Source organism: Dicentrarchus labrax, unplaced genomic scaffold (assembly GCF_905237075.1).
Source record: "Dicentrarchus labrax unplaced genomic scaffold, dlabrax2021, whole genome shotgun sequence".
Classification (NCBI taxonomy): domain Eukaryota; kingdom Metazoa; phylum Chordata; class Actinopteri; family Moronidae; genus Dicentrarchus; species Dicentrarchus labrax.
Genome location: NW_026136706.1, coordinates 26,053,419 through 26,071,201, shown reverse-complemented (window position 1 = coordinate 26,071,201; position 17,783 = coordinate 26,053,419). Strand labels below are relative to the sequence as shown.

General features: G+C 42.0%; 2 protein-coding genes across 3 annotated transcripts in view; one reads left to right on the top strand and one right to left on the bottom strand.

Annotated features, from left to right (window-relative positions):
- LOC127365358 (uncharacterized) overlaps positions 1 to 17,783 on the bottom strand; it is a 168,282-nt gene that overhangs the window by 60,421 nt on the left and 90,078 nt on the right. The gene's annotated exons all lie outside the window — the stretch shown is intronic.
- wdr18 (WD repeat domain 18) overlaps positions 1,395 to 17,783 on the top strand; it is a 26,288-nt gene continuing 9,899 nt past the window's right edge. The window contains exons 1-8 of one of the 2 annotated variants that reach the window (XM_051403309.1): positions 1,395 to 1,664; positions 4,061 to 4,171; positions 5,087 to 5,220; positions 5,548 to 5,689; positions 7,729 to 7,872; positions 13,024 to 13,088; positions 13,420 to 13,544; positions 14,243 to 15,098. In XM_051403309.1, coding sequence (XP_051259269.1) covers positions 1,455 to 1,664; positions 4,061 to 4,171; positions 5,087 to 5,220; positions 5,548 to 5,689; positions 7,729 to 7,872; positions 13,024 to 13,088; positions 13,420 to 13,544; positions 14,243 to 14,490 — 1,179 coding nt within the window. In that variant the 5' untranslated portion in view covers positions 1,395 to 1,454 and the 3' untranslated portion in view covers positions 14,491 to 15,098. Of the gene's footprint in view, positions 1,665 to 4,060; positions 4,172 to 5,086; positions 5,221 to 5,547; positions 5,690 to 7,728; positions 7,873 to 13,023; positions 13,089 to 13,419; positions 13,545 to 14,242; positions 15,099 to 17,783 lie in introns of those variants that run through there. The other variant, XM_051403308.1, reaches the window with a different exon arrangement.

Here is a 17,783-nt window from a genome sequence, read left to right as displayed (position 1 = left end):
TCTCAATAGTATTAAAATTCAGGGGGGGGCGTGAAAAAATTTCTGTCCCCTAGGGGGGGCATGACAGAAAATAATTGAGAACGACTGCATTAATGGGACATGAATGAGTGCAGAAAGAGAGAGGAAGAGAGGAGCTCAGTGCACCATGGGAAATCCCCCGATAGTCTAGGCCTATAGCAGCATAACTAAGGGATGGTTCAGGACTCACCTGATCCAGCCCTAACTATAAGCTTTATCAAAGAGGAATGTCTTAAGCCTACTCTTGAATGTGGAGAGGGTGTCTGCCTCCCGAACCACAACTGGAAGCTGGTTCCACAGGAGAGGAGCTTGGTAACTGAAGGCTCTGGCTCCTGTTCTACTTTTAGAGACTATAGGAACCACAAGTAGCCCAGCATTCAGAGAACGTAGTGTTCTAGTGGGGTAATAGGGTACTATGAGCTCTTTAAGATATGAAGGGGCCTGACCATGAAGAGCTTTATAGGTGAGGAGGAGGATTTTAAATTCAATTCTACATTTTATAGGGAGCCAATGCAGAGAAGCTAGTACAGGAGAGATGTGATCTCTTTTTCTAGTTCCTGTCAGTACTCGTGCTGCAGCGTTCTGAATTAATTGGAGCGTTTTAATGGACTTATTGGGGCAACCTGATAATAAAGAGTTGCAGTAATCCAGCCTAGAAGTAACTATTTAAAGTTCCTGATCCGATAATTGTATTTATTTAAATTAATTTCTTTGGGCTTATATTGCCTTTAGAGATAGAGACAGCTGAAGATAGAGAGGAAGGGGGGACAGAGAGGGGGGATGACACGCAGCAAAGGGCCGCATGTCGGATTCAAACCCTGGGCCGCTGCAGCAAGGACTCTCTCTCCACCCACTGAGCTAACCGGGTGCCCTCTACTTATTCCTACAATGTCTTTGTTTCTCAGCCTCTAGGAATGAACTGTTGGATTACATTCATTAATGATGTTTGTGGTTGCAGCGGCGTGTTGAGCTCAGAGAGACATTTAAAGTCTAGAAATCTGATATTTCATGTTATTTTCTGCGCCATTCATTTCATCAGGATACTGAGCTAGAGCCAGATATATTTATCAGATTTAAACAGTAGGGGGCGCTACAGCCCAGCAGCACTCAGTTCAGAGGACACAGGCTGGATGTCCTAAGTCATTGCTTCATCCACAGCCTGAGATCATTTTATTCAATTTAATATATATATTTAACGTATTATTGTGTGTGTGTGTGTGTGAGTGTGCGTGCGTGTGACTCATACTCCGGTCCAGTAGGTGGCGGTATGAATCTTCAAAGTAAATGATTGCACTCCGTCATGATAGAGAAGAAGAAGTTATTGAAGTTTGCCGCGCTCCTACATCTCCCACAATGCACCTGGTCCAGGAAATGACGTGCCCCGCTGCCAACATCCCGCCGGTCTCCCGCGTGCAGTGTGTTGTGGTGGAGCCAACATGGCGGCTCCTTTGGAGGTGATTGTGAGCAGTGACTCCGGCTCTCAGCTGTGGAACAGCACCGTGTTCGACCTGCACAGCGGCTCCAGCCTGTTGTCCTACCGGGGAGGGAACAGCTCCGCCCGGACACTCACCGTCCTCGGCGGCCAGTACCTGATGTCCGCTCAGCTGGGCAAGAACTTCATCAACGTGTGGGAGATCCAGAGGAAGGTAGGCTGAACACACCAATAACACACCTGAAAACACGTGAACACACCTGCTGCGTGTCCCCGCACGAACACGCCATCCACTGCGGGGATAGGTGGTGGGAAAACCCTTAATGACTCCTGAACATAGACACCAGAATCCCTTTAAAAATCTGCCATTTTAAACAGGACGCGGTTCTGTCATCGTGAATATGTCCTTTAATACAACATGTGACACACATTATTGATGAGTCCGATCTGCTTGTTAATTCGGCATAAAACATCCACCAGACTTAATTGAAATGTGTCTGTATGTATGCATGTGTATATACACTACTCACACAAAGTTAGGGATATTCGGCTTTCGGATGAAATTTCAGAATGCACATAAAATGCACTATAACCTTTCCAGGTGATCTTAATTTGACCTTCTACTTAAATGCCCTACTTTCATGATATAATATCACTGTAGCATCAACTTTTTACATTTTCCATAAATTTCACCCGAAAGTGGAATATCCCTAACAGTACTTAGCTAGGTGCGACGTGTCAAAGTAACATACACATGAATCTCAGGACCCAAGAAAATGTTACTGATCAGACCGGGCCACCTTCTTCCATTGCTCATTGGTCCAGTTCTGATGCTCACATTGTAGGTGGACAGTGGACGGGGGGTCAGTATGGACTCCCTGACTGGTCCCAGACCAGCAGACTGCTCTGCACTGTGTGTTCTGACCCCTTTCTATCAGAACCAGCATTAACTGTTTCAGCAGTTTGAGCTACAGAAGCTCGTCTGTTGGATCGGACCACACGGGCCAGCCTTCACTCCCCACCTGTATCAATGAGCCTCGGTCCCCCATGACCCTGTCTCTGGTTCTGTTCCTTCCTTGGACCACTATTGATAGGTACTGACCTCTGCAGACCGGGAACCCCCCACAAGAGCTGCAGGTTTGGAGATGTTCTGACTAGGGATGCACCGATTCACATTTTTTCACTTCTGATCCGATCCCGATACCTGAATTTGGATATCGGCCGATACCGATACTATTCCGATACCAGAGCTCTGTTTTCTTTAATATTATTATTATCATTGTTGTTGATTTTATATGAGATAATATGAATAAACTCCTCAACATATGTACGTATGTATGTATGCATGTATGTCCCAAAAGGCAACTTGAGGTAAGTATAAGGTCAGAAAAGGAAGTCAGAAAAACAGAAAATCCTTTTAACAGGAAAAATCCCATCCTGAAAACAAATATGCAACTGTAAGGGTTTCAAATTTATTGTCATGTCAATATTTATTAAATTCCCCAAATGTCAAATATTTGAGTCTTGAAATATAAGAAAAGTGCAATAAGTGTAAACATCTTACACACACACTATCAATAAAACAGTGTGCATCTGAACAGCACAAATCAAGTACACTGGCTCTTGTAGCATCAATTATCTGAAAATATAAGAAAAGTGCAATAACTGTAAACATCTAACACACACTCGCTCGGTAATCCCTTTAGCTTTCCCGTTGTCTGCCTGGAGTTTACCTTGTTTCTGGAATGACTCCAGAAGTGATTCCTGACAGCTCACCTAAAAAATCCTCGTGCTGTTTCGTGTGGTGCTTTTTTAAATGTTTGATTGCGTTCGTAGTGTTGTACGACACGAGGGCGCTTCCGCGTCTCTGAATTACGGCTTTGCAAACATTGCATTTTGCTGTCTTGCTCTGCGGTGTTTCCAGTGTAAAGTATTTCCACACAGCGGACATGTTGGCTAGCCACAATGCTGCTCAATGCTATCCTGCTAGCTGGCTGCAAACTGTGGAATGGATTTCCTGAGCGGGGGCGTGTCTCATAACTCTGTGTCTCATTGAGCCGCACCTCCGTTCAGGAAATCCATCCCACAGTTTGCAGCCAGCTAGCAGACTGGCCGGCAGGAATCACCTGTGGAGTCATTCCAGCAGACAACGTTAAAGCGCAGACATGGCTCATGGATATCGGAAATCTGCGCAGGTTGGATCGGTCCCGATACGGGATCGGATCGGCCCCATCCCTAGTTCTGACCCAGTCGTCCATCACAATGTGGTTCTTGTCAAAGATCACGCTGCCCATTTTTCCTTCTTCTAACACATCAACTCTGTTCACTTTCTGCCTGATATACCCCCCCACTGACAGGAGCCCTGATATATACCCCCCCCACTGACAGGAGCCCTGATATATACCCCCCCCCCACTGACAGGAGCCCTGATATATACCCCCCCCACTGACAGGAGCCCTGATATATACCCCCCCCCACTGACAGGAGCCCTGATATACACCCCCCCCCCCACTGACAGGAGCCCTGATTTATTAGTAGTATTTGTACACAGTATTAGTAATACTTGTACACAGAGTACTGCAGTATTATGATGTCACTTCCTGTCTGTAGGACCAGCTGCAGCAGAAGATCGTGTGTCCAGGTGTGGTCACCTGTCTGACTGCCTCACCTGATGGTCTGTTCCTGGCTGCTGCTGTTGCTGAGGCTGTTTACCTGTGGGAGGTGAGTCTTCTTCTGTGCTTCAATAATAATGAGACGAAGGTGATCAGTAATCAATAATCAAACACTCACTGTGTTAGGAACAGCAGGTACTCAGAGCCTGGTTAGGGTTGAGACAGACAGTGAGACAGACAATGAGACAGACAGTGAGACAGACACACAGTGAAACAGACAGTCAGACAGCGAAACAGACAGTTAGACAGAAAGTGAGACCGACAGTGAAACAGACAGTGAAACAGACGGACAGACAGGCCGACAGAAAATGAGACTGACAGACAGACAGTGAGACAGACAGTGAAACAGACAAACAAACCGTCAGTGAGACCGACAGACAGACAAACAGACAGAAAGTGACACAGACAGTGAGACAGACAGAAAGTGACACAGACAGTGAGACAGACAGAAAGTGACACAGACAGTGAGACAGACAGAAAGTGACACAGACAGTGAGACAGACAGAAAGTGACACAGACAGTGAGACAGACAAACAGACAGAAAGTGAGACAGACAAACAGACAGAAAGTGACACAGACAGTGAGACAGACAAACAGACAGAAAGTGACACAGACAGTGAGACAGACAAACAGACAGAAAGTGACACAGACAGTGAGACAGACAAACAGACCGACAGTGAAACAGACAGTGAGACAGACAAACAGACAGAAAGTGACACAGACAGTGAGACAGACAAACAGACAGAAAGTGACACAGACAGTGAGACAGACAAACAGACCGACAGTGAAACAGACAGACAGGGTTGGTTCCTCAGTTGCAGCTTTAATCCATCTGCTCACGTCTCACCAACCAAACTGCTTCACCTCTCAGCCTGAAGGGGCGCTCTGTCCCCACAGGGAGTGCTATATAACACCGCTCTGTGATTGGCTCAGCTATATAACACCTGCTTTGTGATTGGTTCAGGTGTCCACAGGTAAACTGCTGTCTGTCCTCAGTCGTCACTATCAGGACGTCACCTGTCTGAAGTTCACAGACGACGGCAGCCATTTTGTTTCTGGAGGAAAAGACAACCTGGCTCTGGTGTGGAGTCTGTTCAGGTAAGACTCACCTGAACAGGTATCAGCTGAACACATTCACCCAGCAGTCCTTCTGTTCCAGATATGTCATTATTGATTCCTCGTCAATGCCAGTTTCTGAAATTCAAGTGAACATCTGAAGCACCATAAATAAAACTCATCTTCATCATTCTGCACTGACTCAAATCATCAACTTCATTAATGAAGATTAATTAAGTTACATGAACAGAGTTTTTAATGGCAATTGATCAGAGACAGAGATTGAACAACATCAGTGAAATAATTCAACATTTTCACCTTTTGACCTCAGTTTTCTAAACAAACAGCTGTTTCCTGTTTGTGTTTCAGTGTGATCCAGCTGGATTTAAGCCACACCCCTGAACCGCGCCACGTCCTGTCCCGTCACTCTCTACCCATCACAGACCTGCACTGCGGCATGATGGGAGCTCAGGCCAGAGTCGCCACGGCATCCTTAGATCAGACTGTGAAGGTAACACACATACACACACACTTATTATTATTATTAGGGACCAAGCCAGCGACCGCTGGAGGTCCCTATTGTATTTGCTATGTTTCTTACCTATTATTTTTAGAGCCTTTGACTGCATTTTTGCCCCCCTGAACATTTACGAAAACTCAATTTTATTTGGCAGAGTTGTCAGGCCTGGTGAAAAATTGGATATTCTATGCGTTGCTTTCGTGTCGGCCACTTGGTGGCGCTAGTATTGAGAAAAGTGCGTTGACATCTTGGTTACTTAATAACTCCCACATCGTTTGTCGCACATTCAAAAACCTTATATCCACGCGTTCGGTGAATGGAGCTGAATCTCCCTATATAGGCCCCGCCCACTTCCGCCTGTAATTTTTTTTTTCGTTAAACTGCAAAATATCCTTAAACTACTTTTTCGTGTTCCTGCTACACGCTTTGTCCGATTTGCCTGATATTTTTCACGCAGCACCTGGGGAACGTCCTGAAAAAAGTAATTTGAAAAATTTTTGATATTTCAAAAAAATAAAGGCTTTATAAAATTAGCACTTCCTATAAATTTTTTGTCAAAAAAGGAAGTGGACCATTTCTCCATATTGGTATGTCCGATTGACACCAAGCTTGGGTCAATAGTTCCCCATGTCTTCCTTAGGTATCGTGCACAATTTCAGGCCATCGCTACAAGTTGGCGCTCTTCAAAATGAAGAAGTTCATATCTCCGCATCGACATGTGATTAAAATGAAACTTGGTACGATGCTTGCCCATGGCTCCCTGAGGCTCCCTAAAAAAATTGTCATCGATCCGCCACTAGGTGGCAGTTAGTTACAGTATGTTGCTGATTAGAAGTTGTGCTATTTGTACACGTACGTTGAAGGGCATGTCCGTGGCGTGCCGTCAAAGTAGCCGCTGCGATGCGATTATGATCTGATTTCTGCAAAATTTTCATGTTGTGGTCCGCACGTGTTACGACGGCACGTGAAGCGGCCGTAGCACACCCCGTGTTGCGTGGAGTGCGAGGGACCGTTCATCGCTGCTTGTAGCTTTAATTAGTATTATTTATTAGTATATGCAGTATTGTACAGAATATAAACATTATTAGTAGTAGTAGTATTATTATTAGTCTTATTTATTAGTATATGCAGTATTGTACAGAATATAAACATTATTAGTAGTAGTCTTATTATTACAGAATATAAACATAATTTTTTAGTGTTCTGTGAGAATTAACTGAAGCGACAGTGAAACCTGTATTTAGCAATCAGGTGGTGCGACTGTGATCACCTCCGATCAGAATGATTAATATCTTTAAACAGCGAGCGTGTCCTCTCGTCCTCCTCAGATCCATTTTTAATTTTGGTAAAATCCCCTCTGATATAAATCACAAGAGGCGGAGTCACAGTAATGACACGTCAGCTTGCTGTGACATCGTAACGGATGGTCAGGAGGTTTTGAACACGCGCCGAGGCGTCTCTGCTGCACACATTTTAAATGATCAGATTTTTAAGTGGAGTCTGGAACAGAAACAATCTTTATTCTGCAGAGCCAGCAGCGCAGGGGGTCAGCTGGCAGCAGAGACGAATAACATCCTGTCACCGTTACTACACTTCACTCTCTTTTTCTGTACCATAAAATGTATTTACATGGAAACTCAGATGAAGGATTACAGCGCTGCAGTGGTGTGTTCAATGCTGATTGGCCGGCGGCGGCTGAGTAGTCCTCTTTAATGGTGGATATCTGAAACATGTGATGATGACGTCCTGTTTCTTCTCTGAGGATGAAGATTTATCTGATGAACTCTGAAACTGGACCAAAAAATGACAGAAGTTTGGTGTTTAATGTTTGTGTTTCCTTTAGTACGACAAAAAAAACCTGGGTCAGGGTTACGGGTTAGATGGTCTTAGGGTTGGCGGTGAGGTGCTGCTGGTCTTCAGTCAGTCTCAGATTATGATGTTATGAATAATTATTATTATAAATGATAATCTTTGGCTCCTTTGTGTTCAGCCATGTTTAATCTCTGCTGTCTCTGTCTTCTTCCTTCCAGGTGTGGGAGTTGTCTTCAGGTGAGCTGCTCCTCTCTGTCCTGTTTGATGTGGAGATCATGTCTGTGACCTTTGACCCCTGCGAGTACTTCCTGTTCTGTGGAGGCAGTGACGGAAACATTTTCCAGGTGTCTCTATGTAGCCAAGTGAGTCACTCTTCACTTTACACCAGTAAAGACATTACTCTGATATACTATATTATTCATTATTGTACATTATTATACAATATTGTACATTATTATACAATATTGTACAGTATTATACAATATTGTACATTATTATACAATATTGTACATTATTATACACTATTGTACATTATTGCACAATATTGTGCAGCGTTATATTTACATTCACCAACCTAAATTCTATATCCTTCTTCCTATGCTGTAGGCCATACTACCTACATATCACCTGCCTGTAATGTTTAATAAGTGAACATTACTACTCTGCAGTCTGAACAGTCTGATTTGAACATTTCAAGAGAGGGATTGTTTTTACTTTATTTCAGCAATAATCCTCAGTGTCAGCGTTGCTCTCCAAACAGTAAAACACTGAAGGTGTATGTTCGTATTTCACAGTTCCTTAATGAGCTCATTAATCAGAGACGATCCTGTGTGCTTTTTAAGTAAAAACTACAACCGATAATATTTGAGTCAATGTAATTATGTGGATGAGGATAAATCCTGGAGAGTTTCTGTTGATTTGTGTCTTTATTCATTCATCTCAATCGTCTCCATCTTTTCTTCTCACTGACTCAACGCTGTTCTTTCTTTTCTGAGCAGATTTACATTTTAAAGCTTCACCGAGTTAATCCTCCAAACAAACGGAGAGCTCGTCCTCCTCAAACCTCCCCCGTCCTCCCCCCGAACTGATGATACTGTATTCAGTCTGTGAGGATGTGTAAATATCTGTACTCTGATCTGAAACCACTGCAGCTCCTCAATAAACGAATTCACGTAACTTAAACACTTGAGTAAGGATGAGGACATCAAACCATCGAGTTCTTTTGAGTCAAAGATAAGCACATCAGCCAGTGGGTGAGATTAATTCACTTTCATCTAGGGCGGTAACTGATTATCGGACAAAAATTTTATATTTATATGAATTATCGGGATAATTAAATTACAGCACGTGAATTATCAGTTCATTATTATAATAATTTATTTTAAATTCTAACATTATAGATAGGCTTTATGTTCTATGAAAGTCAAAGTATGTTTAAAAGGTTTTAAAGATGAAGACATTTGAGGAGTCAGAACGGTTGTTTTGTTTGTTGTGTAAACAATAGTGATGTCAGTTAGATTTGGTTAGATCATCCATCTTTGCTGTCTACATCTCAGCCTTTCTTGCCATCAACTATGTTAAAACTACAGGTTATGAACTTCTTTTTAAAATACAATAATATCAAATTATCAGCCATGAGAAGCAGTAAATGTTATCTATATGGTGCATCCGTAATTATGGATTAATCCGCACACTGTTTCAGTAAACTAGAAGAACTAAGGTCTTGAGACTAGATCTGTGTAAATCTTTTCATTGAGATTTTCAGGATATAACAAAAGGGCAGTGCTGGTCATCTTATGCATATAATAGACGAGTGACAAGCGTGGGTATACAATGTCAGCAGCTGAATGCGGGTGTATATTCACTATAAATTGTGTGTGAGTGGGCAGGGCAGTGTCCTTCCGCCTGAGCAGAATTGCCTGCTGAGCCAGAAGGGAAACAAAAGATAGAGCGCGTCATTTTACTGCAGTTAAATGCGTCTCTCCTCCGCTGACCCCAATAGAGTTTAGTATTTAGCACCTGAGATAGTGTCTGAAAGATCTCCTTCCAGTTCTTACTGGGGCATGACCAGTACAATAGAGAAACTTCAGCACTATTAGACTTATCACAGTACGAACTCACCTCATATGAGCCTTTGTACCATTTTGAACTGAATTAGGAAATGATGAGCCACATATCCCCATAAACTTAAGTAGCAATGACTTCATGAGCTTCTTCTATAATAAAATTATTACTATTAGAGAAAAAATTAATCACCAACTGCCATCAACAGTTATCATTGGCTCTCCAAGTTCAGGGACTTCTGTCAGTGTAAACTTAGATATATATTTAGACTGTTTTCCTGCTATCGATTTTCATCAGTTAACTTCAATAATTTCTTCATCGAAGCCATCAACCTGTCTATTAGACCCGATCCCAACTAGGCTGCTTAAAGAAGTTGTTCCCTTAATTGGCACTTCTTTACTGGATATGATTAATCTTTCTTTATTATCAGGATATGTACCACAGTCCTTTAAAGTAGCTGTAATTAAACCCCTTTTTAAAAAGCCCACTCTTGACCCAGGGGTTTTAGCCAACTATAGACCGATCTCTAACCTCCCCTTCCTCTCTAAGATTCTGGAGAAAGTAGTCGCCAAAGAGTTGTGTGACTTTCTACATAACAATAGTTTATTTGAGGATTTTCAGTCAGGATTTAGAGTTCATCATAGCACAGAGACAGCTCTGGTTAAAGTTAATAATGACCTTCTGACTGCTTCTGACAATGGACTTGTCTCTGTACTTGTATTATTAGATCTTAGTGCTGCATTTGACACCATTGACCATAATATTCTTTTACAGAGACTTGAGCATCAAATTTGCATTAAAGGAACCACACTAAGCTGGTTTAAGTCATATTTATCAGATCGTTCTCAGTTTGTACATGTTAACGATGAATCTTCAATAAATACTACAGTTAGTCATGGAGTTCCACAAGGTTCTGTACTTGGACCAATACTATTTACTTTATATATTCTCCCTTTAGGCAACATTATTAGGAATCACTCCATTAACTTTCACTGTTATGCAGATGATACGCAGTTATATCTATCAATCAAGCCCAATGAAATTAATCAATTATCTAAATTACAAACATGTCTTAAGGACATAAAATCCTGGATGACCTGCAATTTTCTGATGTTAAACTCAGAAAAAAACGAAATTCTTGTTCTTGGCCCCAAAAACCTCAGAGACTCACTGTCTAAAGATATAGTTACTCTAGATGGCATTAACTTGGCCTATAGCACCACTGTCAGGAATCTTGGAGTTATCTTTGATCAGGATTTGTCTTTTAACTCCCACATAAAGCAGACCTCTAGGACTGCCTTCTTTCATTTACGTAATATTAGAAAAATTAGACACATACTATCACAGACAGATGCAGAAAAACTAATCCATGCATTTGTTACTTCAAGGCTGGATTACTGCAACTCTTTATTATCAGGTTGCCCTAATAAGTCCATTAAAACGCTCCAATTAATTCAGAACGCTGCAGCACGAGAACTGACAGGAACTAGGAAAAGAGATCACATCTCTCCTGTACTAGCTTCTCTGCACTGGCTCCCTGTAAAATGTAGAATAGAATTTTTAAAATCCTTCTCCTCACCTATAAAGCTCTTCATGGTCAGGCCCCTTCATATCTTAAAGAGCTCATAGTACCCTATTACCCCTCTAGAACACTACGTTCTCTGAATGCTGGGCTACTTGTGGTTCCTATAGTCTCTAAAAGTAGAACAGGAGCCAGAGCCTTCAGTTACCAAGCTCCTCTCCTGTGGAACCAGAGTTCTTGTGCTTTCTCGTCTCGCAGGTTTTTGTCGATCCTGGTGGAGCCTCCTGCCATGGTCCTGCTAGATTGCCATTGCCAATACTGTTGTTGCTGTGCACCTGTCTGTCTGTCTCTCGCTCTCTCTCTCTCTGCCTCTCTTTCTCTCTCTCTCTCTCTCTCTCTCTCTCTCTCTCTCTCTCTCACCCCAGCTGGTCGAGACAGACGACCACCCACCTAGAGCCGGAGGATCTGTCCTAGGTTTCTGCCTTTTAACAGGCAGTTTTTCCTTGCCCCTGTCGCCAAGGTCTTGCTCATGGTGGTACTGTTGGGTCTCTGTAATTAATGTTTTAAAGAGTTCGGTCTAGACCTGCTCTATTTGAAAAGTGTCCTGAGATAACTTCTGTTATGAATTGGCGCTATACAAATAAAATTGAATTGAATTGAATGAGCACAGAGAGCTTCATGTATTTTCTGATAGAGGCCTAAATCCTCCTCCCATGTTGATCTGAGCTTGTCCATGGGGGCACGCCTCATGTCCGACACCATGCCATAAAGGTCTGAGATAAGCCTTTTGTGAATTGGATTTAAAGAGATGATTGTGTCAAAGATGGTTGTTGTAGCTGAGAAGCCGCAAATATACAAACTGAGGCTGGTGGATCTGTTACACTCGCCACTGTGTGTCGGTCAGAACACAATTAAACAATCCAGAATCCAATATACGTCCTTTATTGTAGGCTTTTGATGTAGGTATAGTGATGATTACAGATGTAGATGGCTATTCTATTCTATTAGTTGTGGTGCTTCAGAAACAAGAGATAACAAGTACAGTGTTATCAGACCAACCGTGTAACTATAAAATATACACCATTTCACAAATTAAATACTACGATCATCCTGTAAGGCCTAACCGGTGAGAAATTACTTATATCAACTTAAATGTCAATAATAACCTGCAGCCTGTGATGCAGCCCTTAATTGGATAATTAACATCACTAATCAGTAACACGAAGTTAATAATATAATTTCAGACTTATAATCTTAAATGATATACAACAGCATAAACCCATATTACAATGGAATATATGATGTAATAAAAATACAGGTAAACGACCAGGCTAGAGCTAACATTAATAGCATAGTAGCTAGCATACAGGCAAAATGGTAATCTAAGCACTTGAATCAGGGAGAAATAGCGGTCTCCACACAAAACCTAAAGAACAACAAAGAGGTAAATGAGGTAATTCAGGTAACTGGTGAAGACTGCACTAAAACAACAAACACTACAGGACACTTTTAATAGAGCGAAACTGCCTCCAGACAGTTTATTTAGTATTCAGTGTGTATTCTCCTGTATTATTAAGGAAATATATTGAAAAAGGGCTCAGTTAATATTAAATGGGGATAGGAATCAGAGGAACTTTATCAGGATTGAATCGGTGTCGAATGGTGGAATTTCCCTGGTATCACCTACATTTCTGGTGTGAACCGAGCGTAGAAACCTATGTGGGGACACTACAACGACGCACAGAAGACAGTAGGACAGTGCTGTGAGGACGGTATCAATACAGTTAGAACTGCTGATCCGCAGGTCTGGGATCAGTCAATCCTTGTTCCTATTGGTCGTCTGTAATGAATGTAACCAGAGGAATGGATCATAGCTGCCGTTTGTGCTGTTAAATACCGACAGTTTGAACCGTTTGTGTCTCTGCAGAATCTCAGTCGGGACAAATCCTTCCAGTCCGACAGCGACGGGAACCAGGTCTTCAAAGGGCACAGGTGAGACAACAGCCTGTCTGTGTTTACTCAAATAAACTCTTTAAAACAGTTTGAACAGTTGGGTATGACTGAGAAAATCAATTCTACGTGACCAGAAAGTTCTTTATTGATCCAGAGCATACTGAATTAAGACCAGATTCAGACTTTATTGAAAATAAACTAGTCTGAGTTGATTGTTGTGAACTTCGACCAATAGCACGTTATCCTGACAGAGCCGACTTCTGATTGGAAGGAGGATGCTATCGTAGCTGTTAGCTGTGTGTCAGAGACCTCGGACCTGGTCTCAGGATGAACCCTCTGTGATCTGAAGTCAGTCTATATGTCCCCTCAGGAACCTGGTCACGTGTCTGTCGGTGTCAATGGACGGGACTCTGCTACTTTCTGGTTCTCATGATGAGACGGTTCGACTGTGGGACGTCCAGAGCAAACAGAGCATCCGCTGCCTGACACACAAAGGTAAGCCACCCCCACTGTGACAAGCCCATGCCCACAATGTAATCCCCACAATGTAATCCCCACCCACACATCAGCCCCTCAGTTATGCCCTGCCCCCTCAGAATGATGTCATCAATAACAAAAAAGCCCACCAAGTCGGGGTACTGGTGATCTCAGCTCTGGCCAGACTTCCTGCTGCTTCATGATAAAAGCCCTCACATTCTTTCACAATAAAAGCACTCATGCTCCTTCATAATAAAAGCACAACACTTAGCTAATGGCTAATCACCCAGCTAATGATCCTCACAGCAAACACAGCTATATTAATATTTTATTATCAGTATAAATTCATTATATACTGATTTTTCTCTAGTTTGACTCCTGGTCTGTTATTGATGTTTTTGAGGATGTAGGTGCTGTATTGTCACTAGAGATGTGTTGATCATATTGATCGCGGTCAGACTCTGATGTTTCAGTTTGTGGAGGTGAAGGTGAATTTAACCTCTGTGGTTGATATAATTCCTCGTCTTTGCTGCTGCTGCTGGTTTATTAATGAAGCGTCTGACCTGCTGGCCTCCGTCTCCTCAGAGTAGCTTTTACTTTCCCGGCTCATTCATAATAAGTGATCGTGCTGCGGCTGACAGGAACATGAAGAAGAAACGCCCCGCCATGATCATGACTGGCACTTTGTAATTAACCAAATCCTCTCTGCACTGAAGGCCTCTTCACTTCAAACGGACTGTCAGGAGACGATAATCCCTCCTCTGGCTGGACAGACCGTCTTGTGGTCGTCCCCCACCCCCGTCACGTTTGCAGACTTTCTTCCTGCAGCTGGCGACGCCACTCACAAAGAACCAGATTGTTAAAAGAAAACTTCATCCTCCATGACGGCAGTACGTTAAACCGATCCGTCTCAGCTGCTTCTCATCTGTCTGTGTGTCGGGAAAACACCAGAGGATTACTTTAAATCAACCTGATTATTACAGCGTCTCACGATTATGATGAAATATCACTCAATGTTGTTATTACCATTTAAAGCAAAACAAGATCCATTTAGTAGCTAGTAGCTAGTCATCATATCATGTGATCATCTTCAGGGGAACCTTTTGGACCTCAACTTCAAAATCATCTTCACACACACACACACACACACACACAATATGTAAACACAGTCTCTCCAGGAACATAAAACACAGTATTTTCAGTGAATATTGATGGATATTGAACTTTTATGTCATAAATTGAACAAAAATAGAAACATCATTGGCTTTGTTGCCAAGCAAGCTAATGTTAGCAGTAATGTTAGCTTTGACTTTGGACTCTGTGTTGGACTCTGCGTTGTGGTGGGTATCTGTCTTTTGTAGGCTTTAGTGGACTCCATAGTTTATTACATCCCTGCTCACCATTTTAACGGTAACAGTAGGTTCCAGTTTTTGTGAGGAGTCTCTTCTTTTCTGTTTCATTACAAATGGATCTGATTATAAAGAGTTCAGTCTGTGAAAAGTGTCCCGGGATAACTTCTGTTGTGATCTGGAGCTATACCAATAAAATTTACTGTAAAGATGGACATTTGAACACATCGTTAAGTCATTAATTACTGAATCATCTGATCTGAGTTGATCTCCTCTCTAATTCTTCAGCTGTGTGTATAAATGGATATAAAGTGTAAGTTCAGTCAGAGTTCATGACGGCGAGCAGGAAAGTGAGAAATGAAAGATCTGAATCAGTTCCACTCTCTGATATCTGCTGTTCTCAGCACCAAATGTTTCTGTCTCCTCGAGGCTGTCGAGACTCAACGTGTCAAATCTGTCCGACTGTTAAGAAACATCTGTCTGAAAGCAGAACGGCTCTGCTAGAGGAGTTGAGTGAGACCTCTTCACTCCACAACCAGCTGTGACATCATCTGAACCACTCTTCATCCTCATCATATCCCGACTAAAAGATTTGTAGCTGCTGACTAGCTAGCCTTTCACAGATGTCATGCTATCGCGCTAAGCTAGTTCTGTTTTACAACCGACACTGTACAGAGTTTTTGTTTTGTTTTGTCTTGAACACCTGTTCTTCAGGTGCATCCAGGTGTTCAGTTTCTCAGTGTCTGCAGTGTGCTGGCAGCTCTTCAGTCTTTAACTCTCGCTGTCGGATTTCTGTCTCTTGTTGGACCAGATTTAAACCATTAGTGTAATTCCAGCAGCCGGAGCCAAGTGACTGATCAATATTTGTAATTATGTGGGAGATAATTAGCCCGTTTCTATTACCACAACAAGCAAGAAATATACTTTCACTCTCCAGTACAAACCTCCGTCCTCCATCAGACTGGCTTTATCTGCAGTTGGATTTATAACGCAGACAAAACCTTTTAACAACGTGTAAAAAAAACCCAACAACCTGATTGTCACATTAAAGCTCTTCTCACAGTCTGAGATTAAACAGTCATTACACAAATCACTAAACCATATACATATTCATAGACCCAGTATAGAGTCGGTGTGTAGAGGTGAAACCAGTGCAACAGCTGTCCTCATTCGTTTCTCTGTGAATCATTCATGGCGTTTCGTCATGGTGACCTGACTACTATGATGTTAATGGAGGGGGCGTGTCAGCCTTCAGCCCTTTTCGTGTCTCTTCACATTTCCATTTGAGTCAGTCAGCTGGTCCTCAGAGACCATTAATGAGGGTCAGAGTCCTGCTCAAGGACTTCACAGTTCAGCAGACTCGATCTTTAAATACAGACGTTGGTACACGTCAGAACATCTTAACAACGATCAGTCGGCCCTCAAATGTCGTGGACATGTTTCCATCACGCGTCTCAGTCCTAACTGTGACATCTCTGGTCCTGAAAGTGTCTCAAATCTCTTTAAATCAATAATCTATAAACAATAAACTGTGTATAAACTCTGTTCTATTTGTAGTTGATTAAATCAATAATCTATCATCAGTGGTGTCATATCCCCTTTGTGCCCGCGTCAGCGTTGTGGTTGTCTGCCAGAAGCTGTCATACAATGACTGTTTATCCAGTTTGAAGCCACATTTTTACCATCCACTGTTTTGATCTTGGTGCTTTTTAACTCTAGATTTGAACCGGATGAAGTATTGTAGTCATCGGATGTGTGGATCTTAAGTTATCAATTCAATTCAATTCAATTCAATTTTATTTGTATAGCGCCAATTCATAACAAAAGTTATCTCAGGACAGTTTTTAAATAGAGCAGGTCTAGACCGAACTCATTATAACATTATTTACAGAGACCCAACAGTACCACCATGAGCAAGCACTTGGCGACACGGGCAAGGAAAAACTGCCTGTTAAAAGGCAGAAACCTAGGACAGATCCTTCGGCTCTAGGTGGATGGTCGTCTGTCTCAACCAAAGAGAGAGAGAGAGAGAGAGAAACAACAGTATTGTTATTAAAGAAGTTGTTCCCTTAATTGGCACTTCTTTACTGGATATGATTAATCTTTCTTTTTTATCAGGATATGTACCACAATCCTTTAAAGTAGCTGTAATTAAACCCCTTCTTAAAAAGCCCACTCTTGACCCAGGGGTTTTAGCCAACTATAGACCGATTTCTAACCTCCCCTTCCTCTCTAAGATTCTGGAGAAGGTAGTCGCCAAGGAGTTGTGTGACTTTCTACATAACAATAGTTTACTTGAGGATTTTCAGTCAGGATTTAGAGTTCATCATAGCACAGAGACAGCTCTGGTTAAAGTTAATAATGACCTTCTGATTGCTTCTGACAATGGACTTGTCTCTGTACTTGTATTATTAGATCTTAGTGCTGCATTTGACACCATTGACCATAATATTCTTTTACAGAGACTTGAGCATCAAATTGGCATCAAAGGAACCGCACTAAGCTGGTTTAAGTCATATTTATCAGATCGTTCACAGTTTGTACATGTTAACGATGAATCTTCAATAAATACTACACTTAGTCATGGAGTTCCACAAGGTTCTGTACTTGGACCAATACTATTTACTCTATATATGCTCAGTTTAGGCAACATTATTAGGAATCACTCCATTAACTTTCACTGTTATGCAGATGATACGCAGTTATATCTATCGATCAAGCCCGATGAAATTAATCAATTATCTAAAATACAAACATGTCTTAAGGACATAAAATCCTGGATGAGCTGCAATTTCTGATGTTAAACTCAGAAAAACGAAATTCTTGTACTTGGACCCAAAAACCTTAGAGACTCACTGTCTAAAGATATAGTTACTCTAGATGGCATTACCTTGGCCTCTAGCACCAC